Genomic DNA, 14,148 nt, shown 5'->3' on the forward strand with positions numbered 1-14,148 from the left:
ATGGGCATAGCTTTAGCAGGGATAAATAATTGGTTATAGAACAGAACATGGGATTATAATGGAAGATATAGAGTGCTGAAGCAGTTCAGCAGGTCACACAGTGTCTCAGCAGAACATGGATAGGCAATATCCCAACCCAAAACATCAACTGTGCATGTTCTCCAGAACTGTTTTCTTTTGTAAACTAGCATCGGAGTGTCTTGTTTACACATATTATTAAAAAATACCCTTTTCAGGTTTCAGGAAGTGTTACACTTGGGGTTGTGAACTTGAGCACTCAAACATTCAAAATTACCTTAATTACTTATATAACAAATTCTAATCTGCACACACCAGGCTGGGAAAACTAAAAGAAGGAAGCAAATACAGCTTGCAAAAGGAGAAAGGCAGGTTGGAGGAATGTGAAAGATGATGGCATGTGGAAATAATGTGGAAGAACAAGTTTATTCCCTTTGGCAAGAAGAAACAATGATTCCCTTTGGCAAGAAGAAACAAAAATCAGTGAGAAACTTGCAATTGTTCAATACTTGGGAGATCGTATGATGGTTCGTGAAACGTTAGGTAAATAAACATTACAGAATGTAAGAGGCAAAAGCAGGGGCGGAAATCGCTATCAAAACATGGGGGACACAATTTCTTGGCGGTCGCGCACATGCATGCACACTCACACACGCGAGGCTTCAGACGTGGGCCCTGTGGACGGTAACATCTGGAGCTGAACTGGTTGGTGACCGACTCCGAACTCCAGCAACAGCAGCTTCGTCCGCCCTGAATCCTGGGGCTTGAATTGGCCCGTTCGCCGGGCCTTTCATCGCCCAGCGCGGCTTAAAATCGTCCGGCTGGGGCTTCAACATCGGGAGCTTTGATGCAGTAGTTTGATTTTAAGCCGCGCCGGGCGATGAAAAGCCCTGCGAATGGGCCGATTCAGCCCTTAGAAAGCGTCTGATACCCGCTTGAATCTTTCAAAAACTACAATGTGATAAATAACACTTAAACAAATAAAACTGAAGCAAATAAAGACAAACAGAAGAACCAACTTTGGAGGGGAAAGAGGGAGATGGGGAAAAACATACTAAATAACGCGAGTGAGGGACTTACCTGCAAGCCAGCCAGGAAACACGTTCGACTGGATTCCTTAATGACCTGACCCGTTTAAATCTGATACCCATTTAAATTTTTCTCATCCACCAATACATCCAATTAGTTCAAATGGTAATTGTACCCACATCAGACAGCTTTGGAAGGTCAAAACACAATTGGTGACACATAGTGTTAATAGGCATTTAACAAGCGCTTAACAGTGACATCACCACTCTCACTGAAGGCGAAGATTTTTTTCCATCGAATTTCAAAATCCGGGTCACAAAATATGGGGGGGGGGAGAGATTGCCCCCCCCTCCCGTCCCCCCTAGGATTTCCGCCCATGGGCAAAAGCTACATTGGGAAAAATATGCTATGGGAAAGAAGGCAGGACTAAACAAGGAAGGAAGTCTCGTTACTCCGAAAGAGAGCTTTGCCGCAATGACACCTGGGGTCTTATGTGCAATTTGGTCCCGTACTGCTGTTTACTGCTCAAAACAAACATTTTACGTTGGAAATGCAGGCTCCAACCGAGTTCCCAAGAGGCAGAAGATGCCAGCAAATCCATCCCGCCGGTCTCCCAAACGCTTTCCTTTAACGGGCTGCACGCAAGTCAGGCGTCCATAAGCTGGGGCTGCGCCCTACTCGTGAACTGACATATTTAGCGCTGCAGAGCTTATGAAGTAATTTATTCGGCGAGGAATAGAAAATAAAGAGGTAGGTTGAACAGGATTGTTTAATGAAAGAACTGCAGATGCTGGTTTAAATCGAAGGTAGACACAAAATGCAGGAGCAACTCAGTGGGACAGGCAGCATCTCTGGAGAGACAGGATTGCCTTTGTTTATTGGAAATTAGAATAATGATTTCATTAAAAATGCACGATTCTGAAGAGGATTGATTCTGAAGAGATTGTCTCCTCAGCCAAGAACTCGAGACACTATCACAGAGGGAGATCAGATTATTAGTAGTAAGATGGGAAGAAATTTGTTTATTCAGAGTGTTATACTTCTTTACACTTACCTCTGGAGGCCGAGAACAATTGATTTAATAGACATTAAGAAAATTGATGGTTATGGGCAAGAAAATAGAGATGCAAAATTACAACCCAGGGCTCATTAAATCTTTACAGTCCAACAACCCATTGAAAATATTTTGCTCCTTCAGTTCTGGCCTTGGTGACATCCCCACTCATGTGTCTATCATTGACAGGCATATCTGAGGAAATATAGGTTCTAACTTCTGGAACTCCCTTCCTAAACCTTTTCTATCTTTTCTCAAAAAATGTTGTACTTCAGGTATCCTCTGGCTAATCAAAATAACCAACCAAACAATATTTATTTGCATTTTCTATCTTTCCTCAAGCAACTCTACCTGCATAACCATACATCATGTCTCCCGCACTTAATATTTCTATCAAATCACCTCAGCCTTTTCATTTCAGAGGTTTTGGCCAATCCCCCTATCGTACTCCCTCAATCCAAGAAGCATTTTCATAAATCTCTGACCCCTCTCATATCCTTCCTATAAGGTGGCAACCAGAATTGAGCACAATCCTCTTGTTGCGATCCCACCAGTTTTCTAATAGAATCAACATTACTTCATTGGCTTTGTGCTTTATACCTCTATTGACAAAACCCAGAATTGTGAATGTCCTATTATTTTTTTTTTCAATCAGCAGTGCCTCTTATGATTTGTGCACATGCATCTTCCTCTGTTCCTGCACTATTTCATCACTTTTCTGCATTCTGTAGTGCCTCATCTCATTCTTCCCATCAAAATCCATTACCTAATTTTTCTACTTTAAGTTTCATCTGGGCTACCTGCTCATTCCACCAGCCAGTTTATATTCTGCTGGAATCTATCAATGTCCTCTTTGCAGTGCAAAAGAGTGTGTAATTTGCAAATTTAGACACTGGCTTGGCCCATAAGTGCGGGTCATTAATCCAAATATCCAAGTTGATGAAATGTAAAACCATCTTTTCTGAAAAACTAATCGAGTGTTTTGTAAATAGATTTTTTTTTTTTTTTAAACAAAGAACTATGCAGGAACAGAAATTTAGGAATCCCCGCACGTAAATCACAAAAGGTACAAGTATAAAAATCAACTTTTATAAAGTAACTGAATTTTATTAGTCTAGAAACACGTGGACTTCTCCTGTCCTTTCAACTGCTTTCCGGATTGGCCATAACAAAACGCTGGCTACAAATGACAAACATGAACTACATTAAACAATGGTTCTAAATATAGATCCAGGTCTGGTTAAAATTTGCAGAAAAGTTGAGATTGTGCATTGAAATTAATTGAATTCAGTTAAATGTCGCAACATTTAGATAGGTACATGGCTAGGACATGTTTAGAGGGATATGGGCCAAATACAGGCACGTGTGTTGCCATGTAGCCATGTTGGTTGGTGTGGGCAAGTTGGGCCAGAGGGCGTTTCCATGCTGTTGACTCTAAATAGGAATTTTAGAAAATAGGATGTCTGTTGTAGTCATACAACAGTTGGTTCGAGACACAAGGAGCTGCAGATGCTGAAATCTTAAGTATTACACAAATACTACACATTCCTTCCAGTGATGCTGCCTGATCTACTCCAGCATTGTTTTACTCAAAGCTCTGGTTGGTGTGCCTTTAGAAAATTGCAAATTGTTTGGCACAAGATCTCAAAGAATACAGATATTATTGGTAAGTTGGGTAGCATATTTACTTATTGGCCAAGGGCGGTTAATTATGAAAACAATTCACACTAAACTGTCCAATGCAGAAATAAGTGCTTAAGCAATGAAGCATATTTTAGTTCTCACCAATTCTAAGCAAGTCCAATCCAGTTAGTCTTGTTGCCTAGCTTTCTTCCATCGTCAATTTTTCTCCCCCCCCCCCCCCCGCCGCAAAATCTGTCTTTCGAGAACTTCATTTGAAGCTGAGCCGGGAAACTGAACATGAAGTTGGACAATTCAAATGTCACAAAGGCTGCAAATTTCAGTCTCTCCTCCAATTAGTTTGAGTTGTGGTCAGAGATAAATTGAAAAATGCTCAAGACATATCTTGTCAGGCAAGGTAAAAAGACTTTACAATCAAGACCAATGGTTGGAGCCAAGACACTGAGCAGCTATGAAGTTTATTACAGCCAAGAACAACAAAATGGACTGCTCCCATTCGTTTCAACTGCTTTCCTGATTATCAAGAATAGACTTGTGACACTGGTGACAAATATGAACCTCATAAAACCATGTACCACTGTATAGAACCCAGATATGCGAATAATAAAATTCTGCAGTAAGGTTCAGACTGTGTATGGAAACACGCTGCATTCACTTACAGAAAAAGTATAAGATATTAAGCCTTAACTCAGATGGTAGCACGTCAGGTTACAGATCAAGTCACACCCCAGAGAGAAGAACACAAAATTCTATGCTTGCACTCCACAGTTGGAGATAAACTGATGCCATATCTGCTCTTCTGGGATGCATACTTTTTCAGCTTAGCTGTACATGTTCACATTTCTGTTTGTAGCAGCTAGCTTCTGACTGCCACATTTCCTTAGTTACAGTTTAGTATGTTGTTCATTAGGTGTAAAGCAGCTCAGAAGATTATGAAAAGCTTCAATACAAATGCGAGGGTATCTTCACTACCTGATATAATAACATGCCATGCACCACATAATCAGGTTTAGCATATAATTGTTGGAATGAGTTGAGTCTGATCATTCCAACAAAACAATGATAGGATCAGTGAATGTGGTCTCATTCATCTAGGCAAAATGTGGAAATTACTTGTCTCAACGGTAATCTTCTGATCCCAGTTGGAAAGTGCACATTAGGAATAAAATATCAAGGTAAAAGCAATCTGATAAACTCTTACTAATGGCCTCTCTACAGCATAAATGGATACCCAAGATGAGTCAGTGGTTTTGTAAGCAGAACAAGTGGAAAAAAGTTGTAACAATTTACAATTGGCTTAACATTAGGTGGCACATACAATTTTAAACTGAGACGGTGAAGAATTGACCTGGCACTCAAGTAACAGAGGACAAAAGTTAAAAAAACAAAATGGCAAATTTGGTCAACATATCGTGGCAGCAGAAAATTATATATATATATATATTGCATTTAGCTCAGTGCCACAAGACTTGTGCATTGTATTCTAGCTTATGACCAAGGGGGGATTTTTATGAACTTCACTATTTGTCTTAAAAAAAGCACTGTGTTGTAAATACACAAAATAATAATAATTCAGTGTATGCGTGTAGTCTAAGTTCAGAACAATTTAACCGTAGGCCAAAATAAATCCCCAGAATTTAGCATTTACAGGTGCAGTGTTTTATTCATACAAGCAATCATAAAATTATTTTAAGTCATCAAAAAAAAAAAAAATGCATGGATAAGCCAAAAGCGATTGGAGTTTCCTTCACACACTTGCTCACCTATTGTAAGTAAAAAATAATTATGAAACACAATCACATTAGAAAAAGGCGAGAGGAAAATTGCACATCAATACCAAGGCTAGTTTATATAAACATTTGACAACTTTACGTTAAATCCTCCTTTAACTGTTGCAAACCGTCCCATTTACTTGTAGTTACAAATATGGTTGCTCAAGGTTTTGAAAGCACCTGTATCTCTGGTATGAATTATAGATCAAAGCAGCTTTTAATGTGCTTACACCAGCCCTTGAAAAATATAGCAGCAATTTAAATACCTCAAGGTGCATATTGTAGTACAACAGATCACAGTGAGCAATTGTATATGAGAATTTTCTTTCTACAATCTGCTAGCTTTCAAAATATTCCTCGCTCAGATTTTTCTAGGGCTGATTATGCATCATTATTGCACATTATACAATCTATCTGTATACAGTATAATTTTTACTAGATTTGAAATTGAGCTGGTTGTTTGGAAAGAAATTATGCGACTTATTCTTGCCACAGAAATCCAAATGATAATTACTCTTACAATCGCCGCAGGAGACCTTAGAACAGTTCACACAGGTGAACTTTGCACCAGGTTTATCACAGAATCCACAGCGCATTATGTTGGTGCCCTTGGAACTGGGCAAGTACTCTTGATACTGTGGTGCGGTAGTGTATGCACATTTCTCTTTCGGAGATGAACTTGCAGACAGATCATTTTGAACAGATGAAGAACGTGTTAAGATACTCACTGCTCTTGGATATTCATGTCTACAAGGGCATTGGTTGCAAAGAACATTGTCACATTTTTGGCAACTTGACGTTCCACTTGCTATTCCACACACTTGGCACTTCACTGCACTGAAACCTGACACACTTTCTTTGGTAGTACGTGGAGTTTCATGGTACATAACTCTTACTTCATTACTTTTTGTCAATCTTGTACTGTGACTGTTTGGTGCTTCTGTCCATCTTTGTGATAAAGTGCTTCGAGGAACTTCAGCTGTGTAAAGATCCAAATCATCATCAACTGCATGGGAAGAAGTGTTGAGGTTGCTTTCTGCTCTCCAGCTACCATTGGGAGACTGCAAGTATTTCTCTGACCCTCCACGCGGGGAACTTGACATGGCAAGAAGTGATGGTGTAGGACGAAAAATCTCATCATTTAAGTCCTCATAAGAGCCATAAACTGCTTCCCTTTTATGATGTGCAGGTGTTAGATGAACTTTATTCAACTGCTTTTCTAAGTAAGTGTCATCACTATCTCCAGCTGAAGGTTTGTACATCAAGTGTTTCACAAAACTATTTGCTAACCGGTCACTGTCTGATCGGCGGAAGTCCATTTGAGCCACTGACGTATGCAAGCCTTCTGTTGATCTTCGCTGTCTTTTCATGGCATCGATGCAACCTTTCACATCTGTGCTCTTCTTTCGTTCTTGCACTACGTTAAACTCCGAATAACCCTTAACTTTAATTTGCGAATAGATTTCAAGTAAATTCTCACACTCAATTCCAGCCAAGAAAAGCTCAAAAGAAATGAATTTCACATGATTAGTGTTTACTTTGTTTTTCAGTTCATAGGTTTCCTTTTCATAGTGATACCCGATGAAAGATAAGATATTCCAGACATCATCTTCACACATTGCAGATTTGATATAGTAGACAAAATGCCCTGTAAAAGTCTAAAATAGAAAGAAATGTTGATGAATCTTACTTCTATCACTTTGTAAATGTTACCTACGTTAATTTCATTTTCTTACAGATTTATTCAATTGAGAGGAGAAATTGTTAAAAACTTATATAGGCTGGGGCGGGGGCGAGGAGAGGGCGAAAAAAATAAAATAAAATAAAATAAACAAATAAAAAAAATAAAAAGCTTATATACACACATTAGGTAAATGTGAGATTCTAACTTGAACTCATCTACAAACCTGGAGGTTTGGAAAGACAGTAACAATTTATGATTCATAAAAACAAAGCAGGAAATGCCTTTTCTACATTTAGGACATCTTGTCCCAAATTGTAAATTTTCAGATGAACATTTCCTCTAAAAATGACAAATGCCTGCAATTTGTATATACTCCTGTGACTGCATAGGCTACCCGATTGCTCCTATTGTCTCCATTATCACAGATCTGCTGGTTTTAATAGTTAATAGCCAAAACTTTTATTTTCCTTCTTACATTTTCATAATTTAGATTAGCTGCAAAAATATTAGAAAGGCATTATAATAAAGACTTAAGGAAAAAATCAAGCGATGTTGTTGAGGTACAGAACTGGAACTCATCAGCCTCTGTATGGAAACTAACCACATGCTTGCAGAATATTAAATCTTAAAAGTATTGTGTAAATAAGAAAGAAGCTAAAGATGAATCTGGATAACTTTTCAGGTAACATCCCTGTGTGAAGGTTTGTGGATAAGCTATTACTTGGAACATTCTGTTATGGGAAGGGAGCGAAGATGTACAACAGCAATCCCATAAACCTAGACGGTTTAGTAGGGGATAATTTTACCAGCCATGCTAAACTCCTTTAAAAGTTTTAGCAACATAAGGAACGTTTTACAGTTACAACAGATTTAATAAAATCATCATGGCAAATCCTTAAATAAGTTGATGTACACCATTGAAATAAGAACAAGCTAGTTGGTTTGAATACTCATTATTGTTCTATGCATCTCATCTTAAAATGATCTGCTTTCATTGTTTAATCAGTGGCATTCTATATCTTTTCTTTTGAATAAATAGTAGAGGTGCTATCATCAGTTTAATTAGAAAATGGTTGCAGGGGAGACAGCAAGCGATGAAGAAGAAAACAAGTCTAAATTCCCATTTCCACACAAAATTCAGTTCATAACATTGCTTGATGATAACAGTGCCCATAAATGTCCAAGAGGAGTATTAATTTAAATGTTTTTACTCAGTTTGTGAGTTCTGGAACTCTGCCTAAATGATAGTGGACATGAAGATATTTTTTTAAGAAATGGTATAGACAAGTGAATTTTGTAAAGTTGCAAAATATATTTAAGGTTAACCGGGGCCAAATTCCCACTCTTCCTCTCAACTCACCTGGACCCCATCCCACACTCCTTTTCAATTTTCCAGTGAAGGCCGCAGACAAATTGAGGGAAGGAATGCACTGTGCTCATATGTTATCTTTCATGACTGAATGGATATAACACCAGTCCATTTCCCGAGATTAGAGCGCGCCAGAAGTTTTAACTAAGGCTCACTAAAAGATTGTCATGAGTGTTGGAGGCTGCATTAGGCATAAAGTGGCTGGGGAAAAGGCCAATATTAAGGCAACAGTTCACAGTGAACAGCATTGAACATGGGTTGTTCTGTGGAGAGATATGATGCCTCAGGAATGGTAGATCAACATTTTAAAAATGTTTTAAAATTTATTGACAGACTGACTTTATAATTGCCCCGATGCCAGTGGCTCTGCAGAGATTTCAAGAGGGCTGTTTAAGAGTCAGCCATTGTGGTAGAGGCTAGAAGCTTGTACTGTAAAGGACGGAAGCTTGGCTTCCCCGAAGAACAAGTAATTAATGCTTTTGTACAGTTCCATAGCTTAATGGTCAGCATTTCTTAGATTAGTTTTTATTCAAGATGTATTGAATTGCTGCAATTTAAATTCCAAAATCACCATGGTGGAATTTGAACATTTTATTTATAATTTGCAAATAGTTATGGTTACGTGTCACATTATTTCACAGCATTAAGTTTTATACTGTACCTTTATTGTTTTAAATTCCTTTTTCCAGGGATAGAGAAAGAGGTTAACGCAGAAAGTCTCCAGAATTCCAAAGGCAGTAAGAATTGCACTTAAACTTGATGTTCTGAGCGTCTTCAAGGAATTCTCCACAATATCATAAAATCTGAATGACTTAAATATTTCAAACGGTTCTTGGCGATATGAATCAAGTAAGGACGTAGCCATCTTCTTAAGGCTTGCATCGTCCAACAAGGGATCTTTTTCACTCAATTTCAATTCACAAATCTGTACATATTTCCGAAACAATGTCTCTCTGATTTTGCTTGTATCCATTAGGAACTTGTAGTGCAGGGTGAGGTTTTCTATAATTCGTCCATGGCGGCCATGTTGTTTTCAGACGAGAGTGGGTTCAAAATTCTAATCACAATGCGAAGAATGGCGATAGATATACCTGCAACATGAAAGAATGATGAATTTAACTGACATAGTATCACAGCAGACTATCTAATTATAAAAGTTAGTTGCATTTTAATCAATCAAGACTGATGCAAAATCTAACTCTTAAAAATTGTGTTCATGGATTTATGTATAACCAGAAAGTTAACCAGCACAGATTAAAATTAAATTATCTATTGCAAAAATTCCATTGCTTCACTGTCAGTACATATGACAATAAAACACTCTTGACTTGTGGCATGGCTTTATAAAAGATAAATTAACAAATGAAATGGAAATTCATATATTTTGAATTTAAAAAAACCAAATATACAAAGAGATTTCCGTTATATTTGAGGACAGAAGAGTGCTCAAATTACTCCTTGAAGCCTCACTGATAATGTTTTAAATGACCTTATTGGTAAACATCAAAGTCGCATACCATTACCATTTACAAATGTCAGGATTTCGCAGAAAATATTGGGAATATTAACATGATAATGGTTGCTAAAAACAGCACAAATCTGCCGAACTATATTTATTTTATAAACAAAACCGAACTCTTGATCAAACCCATTTCTTACTGCAGTCTTTATTTCCAAAACAGTGCTCATGGAATACACATCAAGAACTGCAAATTATCACACAAATCTTATGTCAAAATATTCTATTTTATCCCAAAGTTTAACAGGTATTCTAAGATTACAAATCAAACGTTTTTTTGTGTGTCCATTATACTGTTTTTGTAATTTAATATTTTTCTCAATATAACATTTTTTAACTTCATATTTTAAAGAACTTCAATAAAATGTAAACCAATGATCAACAGCCATTGGTCTCCAATGCCCTACATTTGCACTTAATTTCTACAGGTTAGGTTAACACTTCCAACTACACTTTGGACTATTGGAATACCAGAATATCTATCAGAACTATAGACGGCTCAGTCCTCAGTTGAGTTTATTGTCACATGTACCAAGATACAGCTCTTTAGGAATAAACACAGTTAGTAACAGCGGCATTTTTTTTTCTAAAACAATGCAGTTTTACAAATTTATTGCTGAAAACTCAATGTTGTAACTACCCAAAAGAAAATGGTACAGGTATTGAGCTTGCTTGGAACATATTAACAAATTGAAATTTTAAAAAACCCAGAAAGGAATGAGAATTTAAAAGGACAATTGACTGATATTTTAAAATACAAAACTCCTCACATTGTGCAACAAAATAGAATAGAGCCATGAAAGTCATGTGCACTAATGAAACAAAATAGGTCATTTTAGATTCCAATTCTTATCCAGATGATGTATGTAATATCAGTTATGAACCATATACTTTTTGGGTTCCAATTTAAGCCTTTAAAGAAATGTTTCTTGCTTTGCATTTTGCATTTACCATCCATTATGTAAACAACTTGTTTTCAAGGGTCCCAGATGAAGACTAATGAAGATGATTGAACTGGCTAACAATATAATATTACCAAATTGAAGTGTTAAAAAAAACGGAATGAGAACATCTTATGGTATTTTAGAAACATAAATAGAAAATAGGTGCAGGAGGAGGCCATTCGGCCCTTCGAGCCAGCACCACCATTCATTGTGATCATGGCTGATCGTCCCCTATCAATAACCCGTGCCTGCCTTCTCCCCATATCCCTTGATTCCACTAGCCCCTAGAGCTCTATCTAACTCTCTCTTAAATCCATCCAGTGACTTGGCCTCCACTGCCCTCTGTGGTAGGGAATTCCATAAATTCACAACTCTCTGGGTGAAAAAGCTTTTTCTCATCTCAGTCTTAAATGACCCCCCCTTTATTCTAAGACTGTGGCCCCTGGTTCTGGGCTCGTCCAACATTGGGAACATTTTTCCTGCATCTAGCTTGTCTAGTTCTTTTATAATTTTATACGTTTCTATAAGATCCCCCCTGATCCTTCTAAACTCCAGTGAATACAAGCCTAGTCTTTTTACTATATTCTTAAAAGTATAAATGTCTTGCCTTGAGCAAATATTAAAAGGACAAAAACAATATTATAACGGACAAAAAAAGCTTTGATTTGTAATTGAAATAAAATAGTACAGCAGAGTTTTACAGCACATCGATATCTTACATTCCTTTCAATTACTAAGGCTCAAGGGGCTGTAACAATCTCCTTTCTATCGAAAATCTCATAATTTATCATTCTTCAAAATTTAAAGATGTTGATATAACAAAACCAAGTTATTTACTGTTGGTTTTGGGATGCTCTTAATGATGCTCCTACTTAGACCATATCCCCAAAGAAAGTGTTTAGAAGTGACTTTAAAAAAAAAATGGGATCACCTTAATTACAACAGCACTGCATTAAGGGCTAAACATAACAAACGTGTTCCAGATCATCATCTGAGTGCTACCAAATGCAGAGATTAATATAAAATAGAAGCTAAATTGTGAGGTACCGCAATATCCTTTACTCTGGCCTTTGGAGACCATTAGTCACCAAAACTAGATTTGTGCACCTGCTGAAAGCAGCACCATACTGACATGTTGAACAGGTTAAACCCGAGATGTTCCCCAACACGTAATATACTTGTCAAACAGAAGGACTCGCTGGCTCAACAGAGATTGTATACCCCTATCCATTTACACCCATCAAGATTAACACGATTTCATTTTGAAGGACTAAATGGTTTATCGGTGTCATATTACATACATGACCGACTTCCTGATTGCATCGTTACTTTTTTGTATGTCTTTAATTTCTTTGTTCTATATCTCTAAAATCACCGTCTATAGTCGTTTCCCTTTCCCCTGACTCTCAGTCTGAAGAAGGGTTTCGACCCGAAACATCACTTATTCCTTTACCCCAAAGCTGCTGCCTGACCCACTGAGTTACTGCAGCATTTTTGCGTCCATCTTCCCGATTGCTCGGTTCAGCTCTGTTCGTTGGGAGCACTTTTAACATTAAAACACTAAAGGGAGGAATTCTCTTTAGCCGGAGAGATCAATATAACGTGTAGGAAGGAACTGCAGCTGCTGGTTTACACCGAAGATGGACACAAAATGTAGGAGTAACTCAGCGGGACGGGCAGCATCTCTGGATAGAAGGATTGGGAAGAAGCAAAGATCCTATAGCAGAGATAACTTCGCTATAAGATCTTTGGGAAGAAGGGTCTCGACCCGAAGGGTCAGCCATTGCATTCCTTCTCTCCAGAGATGCTGCCTGCCCAGCTGAGTTAGTTACTCCAGCATTTTGTGTCCGTCTTCGAGATAAATATACCAGCGGCTAGTGGAAGACAGCAAGCTCGCATTGAGTCACAGCAAAGCGATGCGGGCCCAGTGCCACTTGAACGCTGCCCTCCAACGTGACGGCGCCATCTTAGCCTCTACAAACATCACCAACTCGCTCCTCCACTTCGTGCTGCTTTACGTTACGAATTGGAGTCGTTCGTTCTACCTGTATCTGTGCAGGGGTGATAAGGGTGCGGGTGGTGAGGCGCAGTGCATCTCCGGCCGGGGCTCTCACCGTTCAGTCACCTCAGTCGGGCCGCCATCGTCGCAGCCGGCAGATCGCTGAAGGCGATGCCCGGCGCGCCTGCGCAGGGTGCCGTCTCTCGCACATATCCGCCGGCGCGCCTGCGCAGGGTGCCGTCTCTCGCACATATCCGCCGGCGCGCCTGCGCAAGGTGCCGTCTCCTCGCACATATCCGCCAGTGCGCCTGCGCAGGGTGCCGTCTCCTCGCACATATCCGCCGGCGCGTCTGCGCAGGGTGCCGTCTCCTCGCACATATCCGCCAGTGCGCCTGCGCAGGGTGCCGTCTCCTCGCACATACCCGCCAGTGCGCCTGCGCAGGGTGCCGTCTCCTCGCACATATCCGCCAATGCGCCTGCGCAGGGTGCCGGCACCTCGCACATATCCGCCAGTGCGAATGCGCAGGGTGCCGTCATCTTGCACATACCATCAGTGCGCCTGCGCAGTAAACCGACTCCCCCCACGCACACTGCCGCTGGTGCGCCGGCGCAGGGTGCCGTCAACTTGCACATACCGATCAGTGCGCCTGCGCGAGGGTGCCGTCACCTCGCACACACAGACACACACACACACTCCGGCCGGTGCGCCTGCGTAGGGAGCCGTCAGCGGACGTCAGAGAGGGGACGCTGCGCCTGCGCACTTCGTTGGCCGGCGACCACTGGAGCTGGGATCTGACGCGTTCTGTCACCGGTGAGTTTAGTTGGCCTGACGGAGGCCAATGTATTAATTTTATTTTACTGCACAATCTGCCACTCTTTCCGTCCGCAACCAGCAGATAGCCTGTGATTTAAAAAAAACAATTAATTTGAACAAGCTGGATGCCTTACTCCAAACAAATAGCAGGGCAAACTGTTCAACAAAATACCCTTTTCCCCTAAAATATATATATATTATTAATTTATTATGCAGTAAATACAATAGGAGATGTAATTATCTTCATTCACTGTAGCGAGCAATGTGCAGTAAATCCAATAAGACATGCCTTTAGTTTTGTTATT

The 14,148-nt window shown here is 39.6% G+C and overlaps 2 protein-coding genes and 1 long non-coding RNA gene across 4 annotated transcripts in view; 1 reads left to right on the top strand and 2 right to left on the bottom strand.

Annotated features, from left to right (window-relative positions):
- The window catches only part of LOC116986219, a 20,662-nt gene continuing 6,514 nt past the window's right edge, over window positions 1-14,148 (bottom strand). Inside the window, exons 2-3 of the long non-coding RNA XR_004415441.1 lie at window positions 3,114-3,119; window positions 1-10 (exon numbers count right to left, since the gene is read on the bottom strand). This is a non-coding gene — a long non-coding RNA (uncharacterized LOC116986219). The remainder of the gene's footprint in view (window positions 11-3,113; window positions 3,120-14,148) is intronic.
- spata2 (spermatogenesis associated 2) lies at window positions 5,379-13,281 on the bottom strand. Of its 2 annotated transcripts, none has more exons than XM_033041519.1 (3): window positions 13,076-13,281; window positions 9,229-9,658; window positions 5,379-7,172 (listed from the first exon to the last, which is right to left on the bottom strand). In XM_033041519.1, exons 2-3 carry the CDS (start codon window positions 9,538-9,540, stop codon window positions 5,925-5,927), a joined length of 1,560 nt encoding a protein of 519 aa, XP_032897410.1. In that variant the 5' UTR covers window positions 9,541-9,658; window positions 13,076-13,281; the 3' UTR covers window positions 5,379-5,924. The 2 variants fall into 2 exon arrangements, with proteins under 2 accessions (XP_032897410.1, XP_032897411.1); XM_033041520.1 differs by having other exon boundaries at window positions 13,145-13,228.
- Window positions 13,761-14,148, top strand: part of rnf114 (ring finger protein 114) — a 23,133-nt gene continuing 22,745 nt past the window's right edge. Inside the window, exon 1 of the mRNA XM_033041523.1 lies at window positions 13,761-13,840. The gene's annotated coding sequence lies outside the window, so the exon portion shown is untranslated. The remainder of the gene's footprint in view (window positions 13,841-14,148) is intronic.

Source organism: Amblyraja radiata, chromosome 23 (genome assembly GCF_010909765.2).
Source record: "Amblyraja radiata isolate CabotCenter1 chromosome 23, sAmbRad1.1.pri, whole genome shotgun sequence".
NCBI lineage: Eukaryota > Metazoa > Chordata > Chondrichthyes > Rajiformes > Rajidae > Amblyraja > Amblyraja radiata.

Coding starts and splice junctions, on each gene's coding strand:
- spata2 (XM_033041519.1), bottom strand. CDS start 9,540: ATGGATACAAGCAAAATCAGAGAGACATTGTTTCGGAAATATGTACAG. Junction 7,173..9,228: donor AGGAATTTAAAACAATAAAG/GTACAGTATAAA, acceptor TTTCTATTTTAG/ACTTTTACAGGGCATTTTGT.